The sequence below is a fragment of the Aegilops tauschii genome, chromosome 6 (genome assembly GCF_002575655.3).
Source record: "Aegilops tauschii subsp. strangulata cultivar AL8/78 chromosome 6, Aet v6.0, whole genome shotgun sequence".
Lineage (NCBI taxonomy): Eukaryota > Viridiplantae > Streptophyta > Magnoliopsida > Poales > Poaceae > Aegilops > Aegilops tauschii.
In genome coordinates, this window is record NC_053040.3 from 12,080,498 (window position 1) to 12,103,270 (window position 22,773).

The window sequence follows — 22,773 nt, forward strand, 5'->3', positions numbered from 1 at the left end:
TGGCACCCGGGCTCTATGGAGACCGGTATTTTTTTTAAAAAAAATATACGTTCAAAAGTGTTGGTTAAAAGTTTCAAAAAGAAAAGAAATTTACATATGAGTGTTCTCTAATTACCTGTAAAAATTTCGTGAAGTGACATTACAGATTATACGCTACAGAAAAAAAAGCACGAAAATCCGGAGCGAGAACAACAATATACGAGGCCATTTTGGTTCATGTGTTTGTGTTTTTGTATACAGCGCATATAAACGTGTATATCCATGAAAGACCGCACGCGCACATGCATAGATATGTACATATGTATTTTGGGTATAAAAATTAATGTATATTTTGCGTATAAAAATTAATGTTTTCAGAAAAAAAACATATGTATTTTATAAAATTTAAAAATTCTGAATTTTTGTGTACCTAATTAACAATAAATACCAAATAAAATTTATAAATACTGAATCTTTTGTACATGTTTTAGTTAGTGGAACAAGCGTGCTTGCCAATTTTCATGCGAAACGGGATAACGGTGATTTTGCTTCGTCGGTGAAAAAACAATAATAAGTAACATTTGTCGCTGACTTTTTTTTTGTTGCACAGATTAAAATACTTAGGCTTTCCTCCTAAAACCTTACAGGCAGTGTTTTGGTGTGACAATGAACACGTCTATTCTTTTCAAAAAAAATTGACATTTGCAAAAAAAAAAAAAAAATTCGTGGGCATATGCTCCCAAGAGCTTAATTGGATTTCCACCTATACTGGCACTATGAAGGCGCATTTGCTCTGATATGGTTTCATGCCTAGCACGGACACGAGCCTGGATGCAACAATGGAGTATCTGCGCCAAGTTTATCCCAACGTGAACATTCTTGCTTCCTTGTTGGTTGTGTGTGCTTTTCTAGTGTGTTTCGCTTGCTAATGAATTCCCTCTTTATTTGTATTTGTATTTGAAGTTAGACGCAACACGCATCGCCCTAAGAAGCCTTACACTAAGGCGAGCCATGACCACTCTCGCCTCATGGTCCATGAGACCGTCACTTACGAAGAGGAACGAACAATCTGCTTGGCTGGATTAAAATCCATGTTTGAGCCCACGTATCCATTGCTCCCTTGGCATCTCCTGTGGAAGTGGAACGCCCCGTGCTTGTTTGTTATATTTGTCTCTTTTTTTAAACGACGGTGTGGTGTGGTGTGGTGTCCGGGCCAGTGGGTGCGTCCGTGGTGGTACGCGATGATGAGCATGGGTCTTGGCAGCACGCGAGCCACGAGCAGCAGCTCTTTCATATGGATTTGAAGACAAAGTATATGAAACCACCAGTAAGTAATATGGTAGCTAGAGGTCGATATCATGCATGCTTCATATGTAAGTCCCAGCTTACAAGGTATACAGTCAGCACTCAGCACTACTACCACCAAAATAATTAGGGCTCTTCATCCAGTCTTTCACAGCCCACAGAAAGACAGCCAACGGAGCACCCTCAATTCCCCAGCCCACAGGCGACCAACACTAGGGAGGCGCAGGGTGGGTGACAAGCTCGGGGTCAGGGAGCTCGGCAGTCTCTTGTCGCTGCGCTCCCTTCAAAATGCTACATCGGACATACATAGCCTTACGGGTGAAACATTGTCCAAGTCAAAGTAGGACGCCGCGGAGAGATCGACGGGCGCAAAGTCAGGCAGGAGAGGCCGCTCATGCTGTTGTAGGCAGGGTAGCCTCAACCTGCTGTCTCTGGTGCTCCTCCTGCGCCTCTGCAGGATCGCCTTTAGCTTCAGGGATGCCGCCAGCTGATTGCTTCTGCCTCTCCCCCGTTTCTGCAGGCTCGTCTTCGGCTTCACACATGTCCTCAGCTGACTCATCTTGGCGCTCCCCCATTTCTGCAGCTCCATCTTTAACTTCAGGCATGTCCTCAGCTGACTGTCCTTGGTGCCCCTTCATTTCTGCAGGATCGCCTGCATCTTCAGACATGCCTAGACCTGACTCTTCTTGCTGCTCCTCCACTCCTGCAGGTTCGTCTTCAGCTTCACTCATCTCCACAGCTGAATGTTCCTGGTGCTCCTCCACTTCTGCAGGCTCATCTTCAGCTTCAGACATGTCCTGACCTGAATGTTCCTGGCGCTCCTTCATTTCTTCAGCTTCAGACATGTCCTGAGCTGACTCTTCTTGTTGCTCCTCCATTTCTTCAGGTCCATCTTTCGCTTCAGACAAGCCCGGAGCTGATTGTCCTTGGTCCGCCTCCATTTCTGCACCTTCATCTTCAACTGGAGACATTTCCTGAGCTGATGGCTCTTCATGCTCCTCTGGAACTGCAGGTTCACTTGGACCACGTTTCCCTTTTTTCGGACAACCAGGTTTTCCTTTTTTCAGACCACCAGGTTTTCTTTTTCTCAAACCACGCCGGACACTTGGTCCATCTTTCGCTTCACACATATCCAGAGCTGATTCTCCTTGGTCCGCCTCCATTTCTAGACCTTTGTCTTCAACTGGAGACATTCCATGAGCTGATTGTTCTTCTTGCTCCTCTGCTTCTGCTGATTCACTTGGACCAGGTCTTCCTCTTTTCGGACGACCAGATTTTACTTTTTTCAGACGACCAGATTTTACTTTTCTCGAACCACGTCCAGGTTTATCTTGACCTTCATCATCAGAGCTGGTGAAAGAAAACAATATCTTCATTGTTCACAACAGAGTAAATCATACATCCTACTAGAGCACTTAATCTACTTAACCATCAGTGCCTAAAGGGCTCTCAGATAACAATATGGGAATTTTAAAGTTTGTAAATCAACTACCCAGTTACCTACACTAAATTTGCATGGCAACAGCACCAATCCATGTGGCACAGTTTTGTTTGGGGAATGGTGAACATGCAAATGGAGTTCATTTAATCCATTTTCAAAAAGACCCTCAGCAGCACATATAAGATAACCAATGCACCGTTACTTGTATAATCAGATTACAGATAAAGAGGCCCAACTAAAGTGCTCGTGTGTAGCATAGCACTAGGCAGAGGTACACAGGAACACTAATGTAGCATTATTTACACATATACGGATTTAGTACTTTTTATGTCCTAGCAAAAGCAAGTTGAGACAATGCTGGGAGTTGGGGCCACTAACCTTCGATCGCCATCTTTTTTGGTAATATCACGAATGGCTCGTTTGATTGCATGAAAAGCTATCTTCTTAACCTGGCAGTTTAGTTTGCCAAAGAAATTCAGAATTAGAGAAGAGTGCAGAAAGAAGAGAGCACATAACAGTTATGAGATATCAAGACTGACATAATATGTATGAACAAGAACGTCTATATATGATATTGAATTCATGATCAAGATTGCCATACAGATAAACAATAAGATAAATATGTATACACACAACATGAGTACGGAAAAACGGCAGACCTCTAGCTTATCTTCATTCACCCTATGCCAGTTTGGAAGCAGACGGAATTCTTCTGTCAACTTGATGCACTCTTTTACATTTTCCGGAGAAACAAAGTCCAGTGCAACCTTTATACATGACTGCCCCAAGAACAAAAGCAGTTAACAAGCAGTCATTTTTATTCAGAAGTATGACATTGATGGCAGAGCAAATCAGCAACTGTTTCCATGTGTGGCATATCATACCTTCAAATTTCTGACTTGGTGAGGACATCCTGCAGGGATAAAGACTGCATCACCAAGTTTCTGTTCAAATGTCCAAGGCTCAACTCCTGCATATGCAATGGGCAAAAAACAAGAAGTAAAACACTGAGGTAATACTACTCTTCCAAAAGACATCATTATTCTTAACTAACCATATTCTTCCTTGAGTTTTCTCTTGTGCTCATTTGTTAGGTAAAAGCACTGGTCATGTATAGGATGAATAACCTGCCAAGATGAACAGTTATGTAGCATGAGAATAAGATGCCATAAAGAATTCCATGGTCAAATAGTTACAGAGCTAATCACCTGCTTCACTGGTTCATAATTGTAATGCCTAAACTCCTCTGAATGCTTTATTAGATACTCCTGTAGTTTGCTGACATCTTCCCGTCGGAATATATCCCACAATGCACCACCCCCTGTTTGGTTTCCCTCTGGCACTTCTTTCTTTCTCTTTGGCGCTCCCTTTTTTCTCTTTGGTGCTTCCTTTTTTCTTTTCTCAAGAGTTATGGATCCATTCACCTCATCTTCTGAGCTTTCTTCCACTTTTCTCTTTGATGCATTAGAAGAACGACCGCTACGTCGCACGCCGTGTGTTTGACGACCATTAGGTTCAGAAGATCCTTCTGAATTATCTGGAGATTCACTTTTATCTTCACTGCTTAAACCACAACCCACATTCTCTCTCTCATTAACTGTGGCTTCTGCTGCCTCCTTGGAAATGGAAAGATCCATATGACCCACATCACCTTCAATGGGCGCTCGCCCATTCGAAGTGATGTTTTGTTCAGCTTCATCAGCTGCCACATCTTTATGCTCGTCTAAAACAGCATCTGATAATGGCTGCTTAATGACTGAGACATGCCCAGATCCTTCAGGTCTCGGCCCCTTCATTAATTCACTGCGAGCTATCGACATGTCACAGTCAGGATGTGAAGCTTGAAGATTTCTGTTGTCTTCCTTTCTTGCCAAACTCTTCTTCTTTTTCTCAATCGCTGCAATCCTTTGTGCTTTGAGCTTTATTTCATCAGTATGTGTTAAGATATTCACCTGTTCATACAACATGAAACAGGATATCATTCATAAAATGGAACAAATAAATCAGAACAGGGGAAAGATCAATGTGGCAGCTCGGTGAAGTATGTGGCAATCTTCACAATGTAGATTAATGTTTTTACAGTTCTTGAACAAGTAATTACTCTGATCCATGGTCAATAACAAAGAGTCCAACAATGTGAACTGTTATGGAGACCATTAAAGTAAAACCAAAGCATGCAGATTTAACTGAAAGCAACAAGAGCAAACTTGAACCTACAAGCAGTTACACCTACAATATCCATATGTGATCTTAATCTTCATGCAGTGTTAACTCAACTGGATGTATAGATAGTCAAATCTCCTAGCATGTAGTGGTGGAAACACAAGGTTGCAAACAAACACCACAAGGTTTGAGTTCTCACTTCTACCTTAATTCTACCACACATCATTTTGGAAAGACCATGCAAGGATAACTTTAAGCATAACAATTTCAGATTCAGAATGAAGCAGATGCAAATCAATAAATTGTACATGTATGCATAATAGGAAGCATAAGAAATGTTAATTTATCTACCGCATCTGACATGTCACAATGAATCTTAGTGACTGAATCACCAACTCCTAATTCCTGGGCAACACCATACGCAATGTAAGTCTTTGGACCAAGATCTGGCTTTATGACTTTCTTTGGAAGCTTCACTGCCAGATTAAGAGGACCAGATTTATGATCTGTATATTCACGAAATGGCAAGGCAGATATGAACTCAGCAAGATGTCGTGGCAGTCGATCCTCGAATGAGCTGTGTTGTGGCCAATCTTTAAGCTTGAGTAACACAGGCAAACCGTCTGGACCAACAGCTCCACGGGAATACCCATTAAAAAAGAAGCTAGTGTTTATTTCAACCTGCATTGCAATTCAACAGAAGCAACAGCAGTGTTAAGAATATTTCAATGTCAAAATAAAAATGATCTAGAGGCTAAGTGCAACACAGGAAATCAATCCCAGAAGAGGTAACCATAGAACACATTCTTATATTCGTAAGGAACACATTCTGGTAGATCAAACAACTGGGACCTGCCCACCACCAAAAACACATCCTGGTAGTACATGACATGAGAATACTAGATGGTATGCAGGAACAAACAGAAGTTATATTTGTAGAAACTCTGTTAACCTGAATTCTTATGTTCTAGCAAGCAAATTAACTGACTATATATTCACAGATATAGACACAAATAGCAAAAAAAAATCATTAATACTAATTCAGATAGAACAGGAGCACAAAGCTAATGGATGCAGAAGATACTCAGCATCTAGTAATCTAATGAATTTCAAGATCTATGCATCGATCATCCTTGATATCAGCTTTCCCACTGGCAATTACAGCAAATGATATTCTAAGAACAATAAAATGCCAGTTACCTCAGACCACGCCAGACACTCAAGAGCTGTAACTGAGAGTCGCTCATGTTCGCTCTTGTCTTTCTTTTCTCGTAAAGCCCGCCACATAACCATAGGTTCCCAGCTTAACCCGGAAGTTAACTCAAGCACGTCACGAACAATAACAGGCTCACCCTTCAACCAGTGCTCCTGGAAATGATCTAAAGCTCCATTTTGAACATCTCTAGCATTTGGGCAATATATGTAATTGTCACTTGAGTTATCTCTACAAGCCAATTTATATGAGGTTCCATTGGTCATCTCACTAGAGTCGGTAAAGCAGGAACATTTTGAACCACCCGCTTCCAGCATTCTTTCATCCTTGACAACTAAATCAGCTTTCTCCAATAAGTCAGAAATAATATTCTCCTCCAACAATGACTTAAGTTCAAGAACAGAATCTCCACAGCCACCAAAAGCGTTTGGCGGGCAAGATATGCTTCCATTGCTATTCACCCTCCATAGTTTCAAACCAGGAACATTATCCTCAACAGGAACTGCATTGTCCATCAAAACATCATTCTGTCCATCAGAAGGCTTTGGACTTGCAATGTTAACAGGAACTGCATTGTCCATCAAAACGTTATTCTGTCCATCAGAAGGCTTTGGACTTGCAATGTTATCGTGACTACTCTGTTGCAGATCTTCTGTGCCTTCTACCCCAGGTTGCGTAAGGACCATGCTATTTGCAGCAGCAGCACCAGGACTAAGTCCATCACGAAGCTCCCGGCAGCAGCTGAGGCAGAGATCATAGGAACATTTATCACAGCTTCTGTGGAGGTCAACTATAGATGTTCTGCAGTTGTTACTGTCCCAAAGAAAAGTATGACTTAGACACCCGGAAGCAACAAATTTGCACATTTCAAAATTGAAGCAAGACTAACCAGTATATCCGCTCATCTTCTTTACAGTCCGCTTGAGTAACCTTCACTTCAGATGCATCAACACCTGTTATGAAAGCAACATTAGAAACAGCAGAGCCAATGGAGAACTGACTGATTTTATTGCTAAATACCCCCTCCGTTCACAAATATAAGATGTTGTAACTTTTTACTGTTTCGGATGTATATAGACACATTTTATTGTGTTTGTTCACTCATTTCAGTCTGTATGTAGTCCACATTGAAATATTCAAAACAACTTAGGAGTAGATGACAAAGCCATCCTAGAATGCATGCGTTCAAAATTCTGAAATTTTGGTAACTAGTGAACATGGAAATATTTTGATTTGCCTCATGTATATGGTACTGGTATATTTCCATAGTATAAAGTTCACATCGATAGAAAAAGAAGTACTGAGGAATGGGTTGCATTGGAGAAAGTCAATGCCTGAAACGACAAAGGGGCAGGATAGCAATAAATAGTTAACAATCATGTTCTTAAGCTAGAAATCCAAAAACTGGCATTTCAACAAGCCAACAGCAATACCTTTAATCATTGCCTCAATACTTTTCTCTTGCATCTGCTCATGGTGAAAGTCTTTCAACCATGGGAGCAAGAAGTGAAGATTTCGATGAGAGAATTTGATTATATCTTCTTTGGATACTTCCCATTTGTCAACCTGTGGAACAAAAAAGAGGAAGAAACGAGCAATTTAATTTTGTGTCCTTATTCTGAGTGACTAATGATTTTGAAACACAATTAATGGGCACAACTCCTGCCAGCCTTGTCACCATAAAAAGGAAGCTCTTTTACTATAAAGAAAACTCGGCCCGCAGGGCAAACCACCCCACAGTATTTCACCAAGGGACCCAGTCAACCAACCAAGAAAAGGCCACCGTCACCTGGGCCCTTGACCACTGCCCCTCCCGCCATGGGCCACGCTGTTACAACTAACTACAGGCCGGCGCACAGCCACTAGCAGGGGGGGCAGTGAGGGACCATTTTTGGTGCCATCAGGGTTTGAGCCCTACCAGCAGCTCACGTGGAGAGCTTACCGTTACGCTACAAAAGCGTTGGCAGTTTTTTGTTTTACTATACACTGCACTACAGTGGAAAACACAAATTTAAAGCAACCATGTCATTGGCCCATTCATGTTGCTTCAGGGATTATTCAAGTCTATAGATGCGTGGGAGTATCAAACAAACTGCAGACATGAAAAAAAACATCTGAAACAAAGCCTGAAACAAGGCTGAAGGCATACCTTCTTTATTATGTTTTTCCGTAGACAGGTTTTGCAGTTGCAGTTATTGCGACAAGATGGACAACTATTCACAAAGTCATCTTCTGTTAAATGTGGATACCTGTTCAGATCACGCCACAAACACAAGCCAGGTCATTTTGTTAACAAACACATGATGGTGACTGAACAAAGTACTACTCCCTCAGTCCCATATTAATTGTCGTATGAACTGCTAGACCTGTCTACTTGTGCTAGATACATCCATTTGAGCGACAATTAATATGGGACAGAGGGAGTATAAAACAAGAGATCAAACAAACACAAGTGCTATAGCTCTACGAAAACAGGGAGGGCAAATGCAACAAAATCAAGTGACCAACATGAATGAATGCTTTTAAAGGGCACAAACCAGCGATCTATGCACTTCATGCAGTATCTCCTCGTGTAGTCTTTGTCTTTGCAGCCAAGACACTGCACAACTCTCCCTTTGTCCCTCCTCTGGCACTGATGACACATGGTTGAAGTTCCATCTGACCTTTTTGTATTCTGCAAATTCCAGACACAAACAAACACATATCATGTACTATGTCCATACTGGGAAAGGTAAAGGCTACAATGTGAGCAGGTACCCGGTAATGTAGGCGTTATTATATAAAGTATTTCACATATATTTCTTTGGTAGCTGAACCGTTGCTTAGGGAATATATGAATTGCCAGCTGTGCTTCTGGTGCACATATATACAAGGTGAATAGAAATTGGAATATTCATGTGTGTCCAATATAGGGGAACATACAAACAACTAAACAGTCTCTTACGAATAATGCACAAGCTACGTAAGCGCATACCGTCCTAATCATTCATCCACCACCCGTTAGTCCTGAAACCTAAGATGGGACTAGTATCAACAGATAGGTAAAAATTTGCACCTTAGCTTTCACCTTAGCTTGCACCTTAGCTTTCACCTTAGCTTGCACCTCAGCTTTCACCTTAGGTGAATCATCTACTACTGGAGGATTCAGCGTCTTCCTAACTCGCGCAGGGCGAGGCTCGAGAGAAGAGGGGTCAGCAACAGGATCCCACTTGCGTTTTCTTGCTGGTCTCAAGTTCTGCGTTCCCCCTTGTGCGTCTTTCTCCTGTAATAGAGAAACCCATCATGAGGATGAAACAATGCAAGTATTACTGCGTTCTAAAATAATCCAATCCATGAAATTTGCATGCTATAAGGAAAAACAATGACCTCGGCAGAATCCTGTGGTGGCATCTCTTCGTTGCCCTTGTCCACACCGTTCTCCTGCAACACAGGACAAACAACAAGCAGCTGTTGAGGATTTCAGGAAGCTCCACCGAAGCTCTTCCACAAGGAAAAGTTGGCGGGGAAATATACTGACCGCGGTAGAAGGAGGCGGCAACTCCTCGTCAACCTCCTTTGCGTCGCCGTCCTGCCACCACGACCAAGCAAACATTATGCATTTATTAGCAGGGGAGCTGCTCAAATTCATTGGTACTTATGTACTCCTATATTGAACACAGTGAAAGGCGACGGCGGCTCCTTGTTTGCGGGTAAATATACTCACCAAGGTAGAATTCAGCGGCAACTCCTCGCTGGCCTCCATATCGTCGTCCTCCTGCCAACACGACCAGGCAACCATTAAGCGTTTATTTAGGGGGAGCTGCTAAAATCCGCTGGTATGTGTTGGATATTGTGAGTGGTGGCGCGCTTAAAACCCTAGTTCGTGAATGCACTAGGCGAACAGGCTTCGACCACCAAACCCTAGGTTAGATTACGGCGGCGGCCCGGGTTAGAATCCCGCAGCCAGCGCTCCTCTCGGAAGCAGGCGAAAATAAGGCAGGAGCGAAACGAAGCACAACCCAACCCAACGAGACGGCAGCGGGTCCCGGTGACGGGGCCCCGGGACGCTCCCCGCCGCGGCGGAGGAGCGAGAGGCGGCCGTCCGCTCTCGTCGAGCTCGGAGGGGAGGGGAGACCTAGCTAGCGGAGTACGGCACTAGGTTACCTCTGCTTTGACGGCGGGCGTTCGCCCGCGCCCGCGGCTCCCCCGGCCGCGCCTACCCCGCCCGCGCCCTCGCCTGGGCTCCTCGGCGGTGGAGGCGGAGGGGATGGCCGCGAGACCTAGGTCGTCGTCGGTGCCCCCGCCGCTCGCCTCGTCCGCGGCCGGGGCCTCCCTGCGCGGCCTCCCGCGCCCCCGGCCCCTTCCGCGGCCCCGCCCGCGCTTGGGCGGCATGCTGCTGCTGCTCCCCGGCGGCCGGCAGCCGGAATCGGAGGGGTCGGCGGAGAGGTGGAGGGAGATGGGTTGGGCTTCTCGGGTCGGTGTCTGGGTCTGAGCCGGAGTAGCCAAGTCGAACTCGAGCCCGAGGACTAGCAGGAGACCGACGGGCGGGCGAGCGACACGAGTCTTTATCGCCTCCGCGGCGACGCGGGACGGGCCCGCGCGTCAGCGTCCACCACGGTCCACGGGCTCCCGGCCCCTGGGCCCGGGGATCCGACCCGGCGCGGGGAAAGTGGGGGCCCGCCGGCAGGGACTCGCAGAGGGGAACGATACTAAAAAATGGGAAAAAAATAATGAGATCCCAAATAATCCGCTGCCCGGCCGCCGTTGGTTTCTCGGGTGTTTCGGGGTTTTCGCGGGCGGGGGGCCGAGCGCGCGTGCGCCTTTCGAAACTTCGAAACTGGTGGGCGCCGCTACGCTTGCCGCCGGTTGGTTCTTCGCTGCGAGACCGCGCAGGCGGCCGGCGCAGGAGGCCACGCGAACGGGCCGGCCGGCCCATGGATAGCACGGGGTTTGAGCAGGCTTTCAGCTAGCTGCACGAATGGACTTACTATAGAAGAAAAAAATTAAAAAAAGGTGCACGGATACACTCACACAAGGGTTTAGCTCAAGTTTATCTGCCCTCTCTCTCAAAAAAAAAACTGAAGTTTATCCGCTTATATGTACTCCCTCCGTTCGGAATTATTTGTCACAAAAATGGATGTATTTACAACTAAAATATATCTAGATACATTCATTTTTTAAATGAGTAATTCCAAACGGAGGGAGTACATGGATATAATTTAAAGCCGGCGCTTCGCATGTGTCTTCGCGAGCACATGAGGGTTTCGGCCAATTTTTTTTATTTTCTCTAGAATGTACGTACATGCGAACGGAACTTTCCAATGGAACGGACCATCACGATTCATACAGCCCAAAATGCATTCAGGGCGAAACTTCCCAATGAAACTAAGTCTTCGGAATTCCGACAGGATTTTCGTATAGCAGACGTGGAAAGGCAATAATAACAAATGATCCAGTACGTGGCCAGCAAATAATGATAGTTCTGTAAATAACCAAGACAACCAAGCCAAGCCAGCTAATATATATTACTTACTTTTTCACGTGCAATGGTGGCAACAGAACAAAGTTAACAAACCGTGGAAAAACAAAATCAAGAAGAGGAAAGGAAGCCCAACATAATACTTTCATTGGTAAGTGGTAACGATAAAGCATGTAGAAACCTCACACAAGCTGCAATCACAAGGCATCTCATCTTCATTCCTAATCTATCAGCAACACCTTCCTTTCTTTACATATGCTTTCCTTCTTAATTATTCATTTCTATCTTTCTCTTCCCTTATCTATATATCTATATACCAATATAAAAAGACCCAACCAGCTGATCCAATTAATCTTGGTCATCAAATCATGTCAATCCAACGACCTAAACTGCTTCAATGTCGAGCGCTCAACACGTTTAGCGTGCAGTTAATTTTATGCCAAATATAATGCTAATCACATAATAACACGTAAATAATATCCTACTTAATATCCGCATGCACTTAATATACTTCCAAATTAACGTGCATTGCACGTAAACATTGACTAGTTATACAAAGACTACACCCTATGTCGTAGCAACCTTGATACGCGAGGGCACTACGGTTGGGCTCAACTCCTAAACCCGAAGGTGGACCATCGTCTACCCCTGCTGCTGTCAACCCCCCCCCCCCCCAAGCCGAGCGTAGAACTCAAATAGATTCCTTTCATTCCGGGGACCGACCCGCCTCCATCAACAGCTCCGTTAGCCCCACTTATTTACATCCTACTTTGTTGGATCATGAAAAAGAGGAAACACGACGATGGAACATCATCCCGGATGTTGCAAGCACCATGCAATTATGATTTCTACTAGATGACACATCGATCATGTGGGGGTCGCACATATGCATCAACTCCACACGTCCTTTGCATCGACTTGCATATATCTCTACTCTTAATAAAGTAGTTGGTAGTCTCGCTTCCAGGTTTTTTTCGTCCCACTTCCCATGGTTTTTTTTGGTACCTCCTGTTGGAAATATTGTTGGGGAACGTAGCAGAAATTCAAAATTTTCTACGCATCACCAAGATCAATCTATGGAGTAATCTAGCAACGAGGGGAAGGGGAGTGAATCTACATACCCTTGTAGATCGCGATGCGGAAGCGTTGCAAGAACGCGGATGAGGGAGTCGTACTCGTAGCGATTCAGATCGCGGTTGATTCCGATCTAAGCACCGAAAGAACGGTGCCTCCGCGTTCAACACACGTGCAGCCCGGTGACGTCTCCCACGCCTTGATCCAGCAAGGAGAGAGGGAGAGGTTGGGGAAGACTCCATCCAGCAGCAACACGACGGCATGGTGGTGGTGGAGGAGCGTGGCAATCCCGCAGGGCTTCGCCAAGCACCGCGGGAGAGGAGGAGGAGGGAGAGGGGTAGGGCTGCACCGAAAGAGAGACGTTCTCATGTTTGTATGGCAGCCCAAACCTCAAGTATATATAGGGGGGAAGGGGGCTGCGCCCCCTTTAGGGTTTCCACCCCCAAGAGGAGGCGGCCAGCCCTAGATCCCATCAAGGGGGGGCGGCCAAGGGGAGGAGAGGGGGGCGCCCCACTAGATGGGCCCTAAGGCCCATCTGGACCTAGGGTTTGCCCCCTCCCACTCTCCCATGCGCCTTGGGCCTTGGTGGGGGGGCGCACCAGCCCACCTGGGGCTGGTCCCCTCCCACACTTGGCCCACGCAGCCTTCTGGGGCTGGTGGCCCCACTTGGTGGACCCCCGGGACCCTCCCGGTGGTCCCGGTACAGTACCGATTTCACCCGAAACTTTTCCGGTGACCAAAACAGGACTCCCCATATATAAATCTTTACCTCCGGACCATTCCGGAACTCCTCGTGACGTCCGGGATCTCATCCGGGACTCCGAACAACATTCGGTAACCACGTACATACTTTCCCTATAACCCTAGCGTCATCGAACCTTAAGCGTGTAGACCCTACGGGTTCGGGAACCATGCAGACATGACCGAGACGTTCTCCGGTCAATAACCAACAGCGGGATCTGGATACCCATGTTGGCTCCCACATGTTCCACGATGATCTCATCGGATGAACCACGATGTCGGGGATTCAATCAATCCCGTATTCAATTCCCTTTGTCTAACGGTATGTTACTTGCCCGAGATTCGATCGTCGGTATCCCTATACCTTGTTCAATCTCGTTACCGGCAAGTCTCTTTACTCGTTCCGTAACTCACATCATCCCGTGATCAACTCCTTGGTCACACTGTGCACATTATGATGATGTCCTACCGAGTGGGCCCAGAGATACCTCTCCGTTTACACGGAGTGACAAATCCCAGTCTCGATTCGTGCCAACCCAACAGACACTTTCGGAGATACCCGTAGTGCACCTTTATAGCCACCCAGTTACGTTGTGACGTTTGGTACACCCAAAGCATTCCTACGGTATCCGGGAGTTGCACAATCTCATGGTCTAAGGAAGTGATACTTGACATTAGAAAAGCTCTGAGCAAACGAACTACACGATCTTGTGCTAGGCTTAGGATTGGGTCTTGTCCATCAAATCATTCTCCTAATGATGTGATCCCGTTATCAACGACATCCAATGTCCATGGTCAGGAAACCGTAACCATCTATTGATCAACGAGCTAGTCTCCTAGAGGCTTACTAGGGACATGGTGTTGTCTATGTATCCACACATGTATCTGAGTTTCCTATCAATACAATTCTAGCATGGATAATAAACGATTATCATGAACAAGGAAATATAATAATAACCTATTTATTATTGCCTCTAGGGCATATTTCCAACAAATATGCCCTAGAGGCAATAATAAAATGGTTATTATTATATTTCCTTGTTCATGATAATTGTCTATTGTTCATGCTATAATTGTGTTATCCGGAAATCGTAATACATGTGTGAACACATAGACCATAACATGTCCCTAGTGAGCATCTAGTTGACTAGCTCGTTGATCAATAGATGGTTACGGTTTCCTGACCATGGACATTGGATGTCATTGATAACGGGATCACATCATTAGGAGAATGATGTGATGGACAAGACCCAATCCTAAGCATAGCACTAGATCGTGTAGTTTGTTTGCTAAAGCTTTTCTAATGTCAAGTATCATTTCCTTAGACCATGAGATCGTGCAACTCCCGGATACCGTAAGGATGCTTTGGGTGTACCAAACGTCACAACATAACTGGGTGACTATAAAGGTGTACTACAGGTATCTCCGAAAGTGTCTGTTGGGTTGGCACAGATTGAGACTGGGATTTGTCACTCCGTATGACGGAGAGGTATCTCTGGGCCCACTCGGTAATGCATCATCATAATGAGCTCAATGTGACTAAGTAGTTAGTCACGGGATCATGCATTACGGAACGAGTAAAGTGACTTGCCGGTAACGAGATTGAACGAGGTATTGGGATACCGACGATCGAATCTCGGGCAAGTAACATACCGATTGACAAAGGGAATTGTATACGGGATTGATTGGATCCTCGACATCGTGGTTCATCCGATTAGATTATCGTGGAGCATGTGGGAGCCAACATGGGTATCCAGATCCCGCTATTGGTTATTGACCGGAGAGTTGTCTCGGTCATGTCTACGTGTCTCCCGAACCCGTAGGGTCTACACACTTAAGGTTCGGTGACGCTAGAGTTGTATAGATATTAGTATGCGGTTAATCGAAAGTTGTTCGGAGTCCCGGATGAGATCCCGGACGTCACGAGGAGTTCCGGAATGGTCCGGAGGTAAATATTTATATATAGGAAGTCCAGTTTCGGCCACCGGGAGAGTTTCGGGGGTCACCGGTGTTGTACCGGGACCACCGGAAGGGTCCCGGGGGTCCACCGGGTGGGGCCACCTATCTCGGAGGGCCCCATGGGCTGAAGTGGCATGGGAACCAGCCCCTGGTGGGCTGGTGCGCCCCACCCAAGGGCCCAAGGCGCCTAGGGTTGGAAACCCTAGGGGGCCGTTGCCCCCCGAGGGGGGAAACCCTATGGGGGTCGTTGCCCCCCGAGGGGCCGCCGCCCCGGGGGCCGCGGCCCCCCCCTCTCTAGATGGGATCTCCAAGGGGGGCATGCGCCCCCCCTAGCCCCTATGTATAGTGGAGGGGAGGGAGGGCAGCCGCACCCTAAGCCCTGGCGCCTCCCTCTCCCTCCCGTGACACCTCTTCCTCCTTCAGTAGCGCTTGGCGAAGCCCTGCTGGAATCTCGCTGCTTCCACCACCACGCCGTCGTGCTGCTGGATCTCCATCAACTTCTCCTTCCCCCTTGCTGGATCAAGAAGGAGGAGACGTCTCCGCTCCGTACGTGTGTTGAACGCGGAGGTGCCGTCCGTTCGGCGCTAGGATCATCGGTGATTTGGATCACGACAAGTACGACTCCATCAACCCCGTTCTCTTGAACGCTTCCGCTCGCGATCTACAAGGGTATGTAGATGCACTCCTCTCTCTCTCTCGTTGCTAGATGACTCCATAGATTGATCTTGGTGATGCGTAGAAAATTTTAAATTTCTGCAACGATCCCCAACAGTGGCATCATGAGCTAGGTCTATGCGTAGTTTCTATGCACGAGTAGAACACAAGTTGTTGAGGGCGTCGATTCTGTCAATTTACTTGCCGTTACTAGTCTTATCTTGATTCGGCGGCATCGTGGGATGAAGCGGCCCGGACAGACCTTACACGTACGCTTACGTGAGACAGGTTCCACCGACTGACATGCACTAGTTGCATAAGGTGGCTAGCGGGTGTCTGTCTCTCCCACTTTAGTCGGATCGGATTCGATGAAAAGGGTCCTTATGAAGGGTAAATAGAAATTGGCATATCACGTTGTGGTTTTGGCGTAGGTAAGAAACGTTCTTACTAGAAACCTATAGCAGCCACGTAAAAAATTTGTAACAACAATTAGAGGACGTCTAACTTGTTTTTGCAGCAAGTGTCATGTGATGTGATATGGCCAGAAGGATGTGATGAATGATATATGTGATGTATGAGATTGATCATGTTCTTGTAATAGGAATCACGACTTGCATGTCGATGAGTATGACAACCGGCAGGAGCCATAGGAGTTGTCTTAATTTATTTATGACCTGCGTGTCAACTGAAACGTCATGTAATTACTTTACTTTATTGCTAACTGTTAGCTATAGTAGTAGAAGTAATAGTTGGCGAGACAACTTCATGAAGACACGATGATGAAGATCATGGTGATGGAGATCATGGTGTCATGCCGGTGACGATGATGATCATGGCGCCCCGAAGATGGAGATCAAAAGGAGCAAAATGATATTGGCCATATCATGTCACTATTTGATTGCATGTGATGTTTATCATGTTTTACATCTTATTTGCTTAGAACGACGGTAGCATAAATAAGATGATCTCTCGTTAAAATTTCAAGAATTGTGTTCCCCCTAACTGTGCACCGTTGCTAAAGTCCGTTGTTCCGAAGCACCACGTGATGATCGGGTGTGATAGGTTCTAACGTTCGCATACAACGGGTGTAAGCCAGATTTACACACGCAATACACTTAGGTTGACTTGACGAGCCTAGCATGTACAGACATGGCCTCGGAACACAAGAGACCGAAAGGTCGAACACGAGTCGTATAGCAGATACGATCAACATGAAGATGTTCACCGACGATGACTAGTCCGTCTCACGTGATGATCGGACACGACCTAGTTGACTCGGATCATGTATCACTTAGATGACTAGAGGGATGCCTGTCTGAGTGGGAGTTCATTAATAATTTGATTAGATGAACTTAATTATCATGAACTTAGTCTAAAATCTTTACAATATGTTTTGTAGATCAAATGGCCCACGCTAATGTCAACCTCAACTTCAACGCGTTCCTAGAGAAAACCAAGCTGAAAGACGATGGTAGCAACTATACGGACTGGGTCCGGAACTTGAGGATTATCCTCATAGCTGCCAAGAAAGCATATGTCCTTGAAGCATCGCTAGGTGAAGCACCCGTCCCAGCAAACCAAGACGTTATGAACGCTTGGCAAACACGTGTTGATGATTACTCCCTGGTTCAGTGCGGCATGCTTTACAGCTTAGAATCGGGGCTCCAAAAGTGTTTCGAGCAGCTCGGGGCATATGAGATGTTCCAAGAGCTGAAAATGGTTTTCCAAGCTCATGCCCGGGTCGAGAGATATGAAGTCTCCGACAAGTTCAACAGCTGTAAGATGGAGGAGAATAGTTCCGTCAGCGAACACATACTCAAAATGTCTGGGTTGCACAACCGCTTGTCTCAGCTGGGAGTTAATCTCCCGGATGACGCGGTCGTTGACAGAATCCTTCAGTCGCTTCCACCTAGCTACAAGAGCTTTGTGATGAACTTCAATATGCAGGGGATGGAAAAGACCATTCCTGAGGTATATTCAATGCTGAAATCAGTGGAGGTGGAGATCAAAAAGGAACATCAAGTGTTGATGGTGAATAAAACCACTAAGTTCAAGAAAGGCAAGGGTAAGAAGAACTTCAAGAAAGACGGCAAGGGAGTTGCCGCGCCCGGTAAGCAAGCTGCCAGGAAGAAGACAAAGAATGGACCCAAACCCGAGACTAAGTGCTTTTATTGCAAGGGAAACGGTCACTGGAAGTAGAACTGCCCCAAGTACTTAGCGGATAAGAAGGCCGGCAATACCAAAGGTATATGTGATATACATGTTATTGATGTGTACCTAACCAGCGCTCGTAGTAGCTCCTGGGTATTTGATACCGGTGCGGTTGCTCATATTTGTCTATGTATTCACACATGTACTAAGTTTCCGGTTAATACAATTCTAGCATGAATAATAAATATTTATCATGATATAAGGAATTATAAATAACAACTTTATTATTGCCTCTAGGGCATATTTCCTTCAGTAGCCCCTCTCCGTTCTTGTTTCTGGATCCCACTAGCTGTAGCGCCGGGTACTTACCCCCACGCTGTTGCTAGGCGGGGCCTGGGAGCTGGGCCCGTGTATCCATAGTAGCAGCGCGGGGTACAAGCCCGTGCTACTGTTATGGTATTAGTTGCGGCGCGGGTTTTACACCCCGCGCGTCTACTCTAGCCAGCCCCGAGGCGCACGGTGGGGACCACTTAGTAGTGGTGCTGGGTAGCTAGACCCGCGCTGCTACTACGCGGTACCAGTACCGCTGGTCTTGTCCCTGCGCTGTTACTATTTAATAGTAGCGTGGGATCCCTACCCCGCGCTACTATTAAGCATCTGCCTATATGCTTTCCCTAGTAGTGGATCACAGTCCCGACATCTAGATAACTGGTGCTAGTGTTGTAAGAAAGCAAGGAATTTGAGGAACAGAGTCAGAGGCATGCCGCTGGAACTGGAAAACCCTCTCAATCACCCTTTTATTACAAGTTATCCACAGAGTCCATGATATCGCCACAAATATAAGCCAGAATAGACAGCGATGCCGCCTGATCTGGTTAGCTCTGGCTTCTAGCAACTCCAGAAGGTCTAGGGCCTCCCAATCAGGCCCGAGAGCCTCGCGAACAAAGCTTCAGAGGGCACGCGTTGCAGTGCACGAGAATAGAATGTGGGACCCGGTCTCCGGGACATCACAAAGGGGGCACAAGCCATTACCCAGCCCATGCCGTTTAAGGACCTCCGTCCCAGAGGGGAGGCGGTCCTGCGGCAATTGCCACACAAAGATCTTGACTTTCAGGGGCAACGGGGCCTTCCGCAAAGGAGCCGTCCACAGAATGATGGGCCTATGGCATAGCGCGTGGTATGCCGAGCTCACCGAGAATGCTGATGCGTCCTTCGTACCTTCATCGGTGTTGAGCGTACGTTGTACACTGCATATGTATAGGACTAGGGTCTGTATTTATACCGTTGTATCGCTCTCTCTCCCCCCGTATATTTGTATATCTTGGGAGATAAGTAGAGGCCGGTCCACCCTGTACCTATATATGTGCACCATGCACACGATCAATGATTATCGATTCGTGCAATCTCATTCTTCCTAACTAACATGGTATCAGTTTAGCACGCCGATCCCTTTCCCACCTTCCGCACTAGCCGCCGCCGCGCCCTACAGCAGTAGCCGCCGCCTCCCTTGCGCCGCCGCCGCCGCTGTCCACCGCCGCTGCCGCGCCCTCCCTTTCCCTCGCAGCCGCCGCTTTCCCCTCTACCGCCGCTGCCCTCCTCCCCAAGTTGCCGCCGCGCCCCCCAAACCCTAACCCTACCCCGCGCCGCCGCCACTCTCCCCCTCCCACCCGAGCCGCCGCACCCCTCCCCTTGCCGCCGCTCCCATGGCGTCCCCTCAATCCAGCAACTCCAATCCATTCGCCGGACTCGTACCCGACGCCACCGCCGTCCGTGATCTCGACATCCACACCCGTGTTCCCATCAAGCTTGATCAGTCCAACTCCTCGTACTACGCATGGAAGACCTACTTCAACCTCGTCTTCCGCGAGTACCACCTCCTCGAGCACGTCGACGGGACCGTGGATGGCGATCTCATGGTGGATGATCCGGACTGGGCGGCCATTGAGGCCTCTCTCATCCGGTGGTTCTACCTCACCGTCTCCCCGGACATCTTCCACACGGTCGTCTCGGAGGATGACGACGCGTGTGCCGTATGGACCAAGATCAACAACCTCTTCACCGATAACAAGCTTCAACGTCTTGTGTTTTTGCAGCAGGAATTTTTCGGGTGCCACCAAGACGATTCCTCCATCGATGACTACTGCATGCGTCTCAAGCGCCTCGCCGATGAGCTCCGTGATATCGGCGCCAAGGTGTCGGACGCGCTCATGCTTAGCACCCTCACCGCCGGCCTCAATGAGGACTTCGGCAACGTGGCTTCGAACCTCTCCCTGCTGCCGAACCCGACTTTCTAGTCCATCACCGCGTACTTACGCTTGGAGGAACAGCGGATGAAGAAGGTCAAGGCCCGCGTCCACCACACCGCCCTCGCCGCCGGGACATCTCACGGGCAGCCGCAGCCCGCCCCGCCCCAACCGCGTCCGCCGGCGCCACCGGGGTACTACCCCCTCCCGCCCACTCCGCCCGCACCTCCCGCTCCTCAGCAGCAGCAGGGCGGGGGCGGCGGCCGCCGCAACAGGCATCGTGGGGGAGGGGGCGGCGGTCGTTCCCAGCAGCAGCAGCACCAGCCGCCAGGGTACGGGGGGGCCCAGCGCCAACATCAGCCCTCCCCGCCCTGGGCCGTCGGCCCTAACCCGTGGACCGGCGTGGTCCACGCTTACCACATGCCGGTCCCACGGGCCCCGGGCACCCTTGGGCCGCACCCGGCCGGGCCGCAGGCACACCTCGCCGCTGCACCCTACCAGGCGGGTGGGGGCGTCCACGCCCCTGGTGGCTACGCGCCGGGCTTCGCGCCGGGCGGCTACGCGCCTCCGCCGGCGTCCTTCGGCTATGCGCCGCCGCCTGCACCAGCTCTGCCCGGTAGCTACTCGCTCCCTCCGGCTCCATGGGATCCCGCTCTGCTCGCTGCACTTCACTCGGCGCCGTCTCCCTCCAATTACGGAGGTGGCGGTGATTGGTACATGGACACGGGGGCTACCGCCCACATGACGTCGCACCCCGGTAACCTTGCATCTTCCTTCCCAGTCACCACTTCGAACCGCATCACCTTTGGTGATGGTTCCTCCGTACCCATTACTCATGTCGGTCATAGTTTCTTTCCATCTAATTCTATGCCTATTAACATGACTAATGTTCTTGTCTCACCTAACCTAGTTAAAAATCTTGTCTCCGTTCGTCGTCTTGCACGTGACAATCCTCTCACCGTTGAATTTGATGGCCTTGGTTTCTCTGTGAAGGACGCCCGTACGCGGATGGTGCTCCACCGATGTGACAGCCCCGACGACTTATACCCGATGCACTCCGCCTCCACCGCCACCGCCTCACCAGTCGCCCTCGCCGCCGGTGTCGACCTCTGGCACGCACGCTTGGGTCACCCCAACTCCACCGTCCTTCGCCAGATTCTCAAGAGTTTTTTATTTTCATGTAATAAATTTGACGAGCACACTTGTCATGCTTGCCGTCTCGGCAAGCACGTTCGTCGACCGTTTAGCGAGTCAAACACTATTTCTTCTTTTCCGTTTCAGTTAATCCATAGTGATGTTTGGACATCTCCCGTTGCGAGCAACACCGGTTTCATATATTATCTTGTTTTACTTGATGATTTCTCTCACTTTGCGTGGACGTTTCCGCTCCGTCGCAAATCCGATGTTCTCGCCACTCTCACGGCCTTTTACTCCTACGTCACTACCCAGTTCGGGCGCCCTATCCTCGCCCTTCAGACTGACAACGGCAAAGAGTTTGACAATGCTGCCACTCGCCATCTTCTCACCTCTCACGGTACCACTTTTCGTCTCACATGCCCCTACACATCTCAGCAGAACGGCTGCGCCGAGCGGATCCTCCGCACTCTTAACGACTGCGTCCGCACGTTGTTGTTTCACTCCAACGTGCCCCCTCGGTTCTGGCCTGACGCTCTCGCCACCGCCACTCTCCTAGTTAACATTAGGCCTTGTCGTCCACGCTGGAACTACACACCCCACCACCTTCTTTTTGGTTCCCCTCCCTCCTACGATGGTCTTCGCATCTTCGGATGTTTGTGTTATCCCAGCACCGCCTCCACCTCACCACACAAACTCGCTCCTCGCTCCGTAGCATGTATCTTCCTAGGCTACCCTCCTAACACCAAAGATTACCGGTGCTACGACCCCGTCTCCCACCGTGTGTACACCTCTCGACACGTGTACTTTGACGAGCGAGTTTTTCCTTTTCACCAGGTTCCACCCTCTGCAGCAGACTCGGCGCTCCCTGATGGTGTCCCGGATGCGGACTCAGTGATGCCCCCGGCGCGGCCTCTCCTGGCCCCGGCGCGGCTCCTGCCGGCTCCTCCTGGTGCGGCCTCGGCGCCCCCCCCCCCGCGGGCCCCTCTGCCGCGGCCCCGGCTGCACGCCCCCGGCGCGGCCCTGCATGGCCCCGGGTGGCCCTTCGGCTTCCACCCCGCCGGACGACGTACCTGGCCCAGCCCCGGCCGGCTCCACCTCGGCTGGCCCCGCTCCTGCAGCCGGCTTCGGTCCCGCTGTGACGCCGGGCGTGACGGACTCTTCATCACCCCCGTCCGTCACCCCCGCCGCAGCCGACCCGCCTTCCACCGGCATGGTGACACGGTCCCGCGCCGGCATCCACCGCCCCAGCACGCGC

The 22,773-nt window shown here is 48.6% G+C and overlaps 2 protein-coding genes across 4 annotated transcripts; one reads left to right on the forward strand and one right to left on the reverse strand.

Moving 5' to 3' along the window:
• Nucleotides 1-1,295: 1,295 nt before the first annotated feature.
• Nucleotides 1,296-10,606, reverse strand: LOC109762874 (lysine-specific demethylase JMJ27). Of its 3 annotated transcripts, none has more exons than XM_020321753.4 (17): nucleotides 10,245-10,606; nucleotides 9,805-9,855; nucleotides 9,619-9,669; nucleotides 9,468-9,521; nucleotides 9,181-9,363; nucleotides 8,639-8,775; nucleotides 8,251-8,350; nucleotides 7,535-7,667; nucleotides 6,991-7,054; nucleotides 6,089-6,914; nucleotides 5,240-5,569; nucleotides 3,934-4,677; nucleotides 3,780-3,852; nucleotides 3,610-3,695; nucleotides 3,385-3,504; nucleotides 3,104-3,174; nucleotides 1,296-2,634 (listed from the first exon to the last, which is right to left on the reverse strand). In XM_020321753.4, exons 1-17 carry the CDS (start codon nucleotides 10,470-10,472, stop codon nucleotides 1,677-1,679), a joined length of 4,209 nt encoding a protein of 1,402 aa, XP_020177342.1. In that variant the 5' UTR covers nucleotides 10,473-10,606; the 3' UTR covers nucleotides 1,296-1,676. The 3 variants fall into 3 exon arrangements, with proteins under 3 accessions (XP_020177342.1, XP_020177341.1, XP_020177340.1); XM_020321752.4 differs by having other exon boundaries at nucleotides 9,169-9,363; XM_020321751.4 differs by having other exon boundaries at nucleotides 9,157-9,363.
• A 9,235-nt stretch (nucleotides 10,607-19,841) lies between these two features.
• LOC141025687 (uncharacterized) lies at nucleotides 19,842-20,432 on the forward strand. Its single transcript, XM_073501598.1, has one exon. The coding sequence runs from the start codon at nucleotides 19,842-19,844 to the stop codon at nucleotides 20,430-20,432; it is 591 nt and encodes a 196-aa protein (XP_073357699.1).
• The last annotated feature ends 2,341 nt before the right edge of the window (nucleotides 20,433-22,773 follow it).

Coding starts and splice junctions, on each gene's coding strand:
- LOC109762874 (XM_020321751.4), bottom strand. CDS start 10,472: ATGCCGCCCAAGCGCGGGCGGGGCCGCGGAAGGGGCCGGGGGCGCGGG. Junction 9,856..10,244: donor CGCCCGCCGTCAAAGCAGAG/GTAACCTAGTGC, acceptor TCGTGTTGGCAG/GAGGACGACGATATGGAGGC. Junction 9,670..9,804: donor TGCCGCTGAATTCTACCTTG/GTGAGTATATTT, acceptor TCGTGGTGGCAG/GACGGCGACGCAAAGGAGGT.
- LOC141025687 (XM_073501598.1), top strand. CDS start 19,842: ATGGCGTCCCCTCAATCCAGCAACTCCAATCCATTCGCCGGACTCGTA.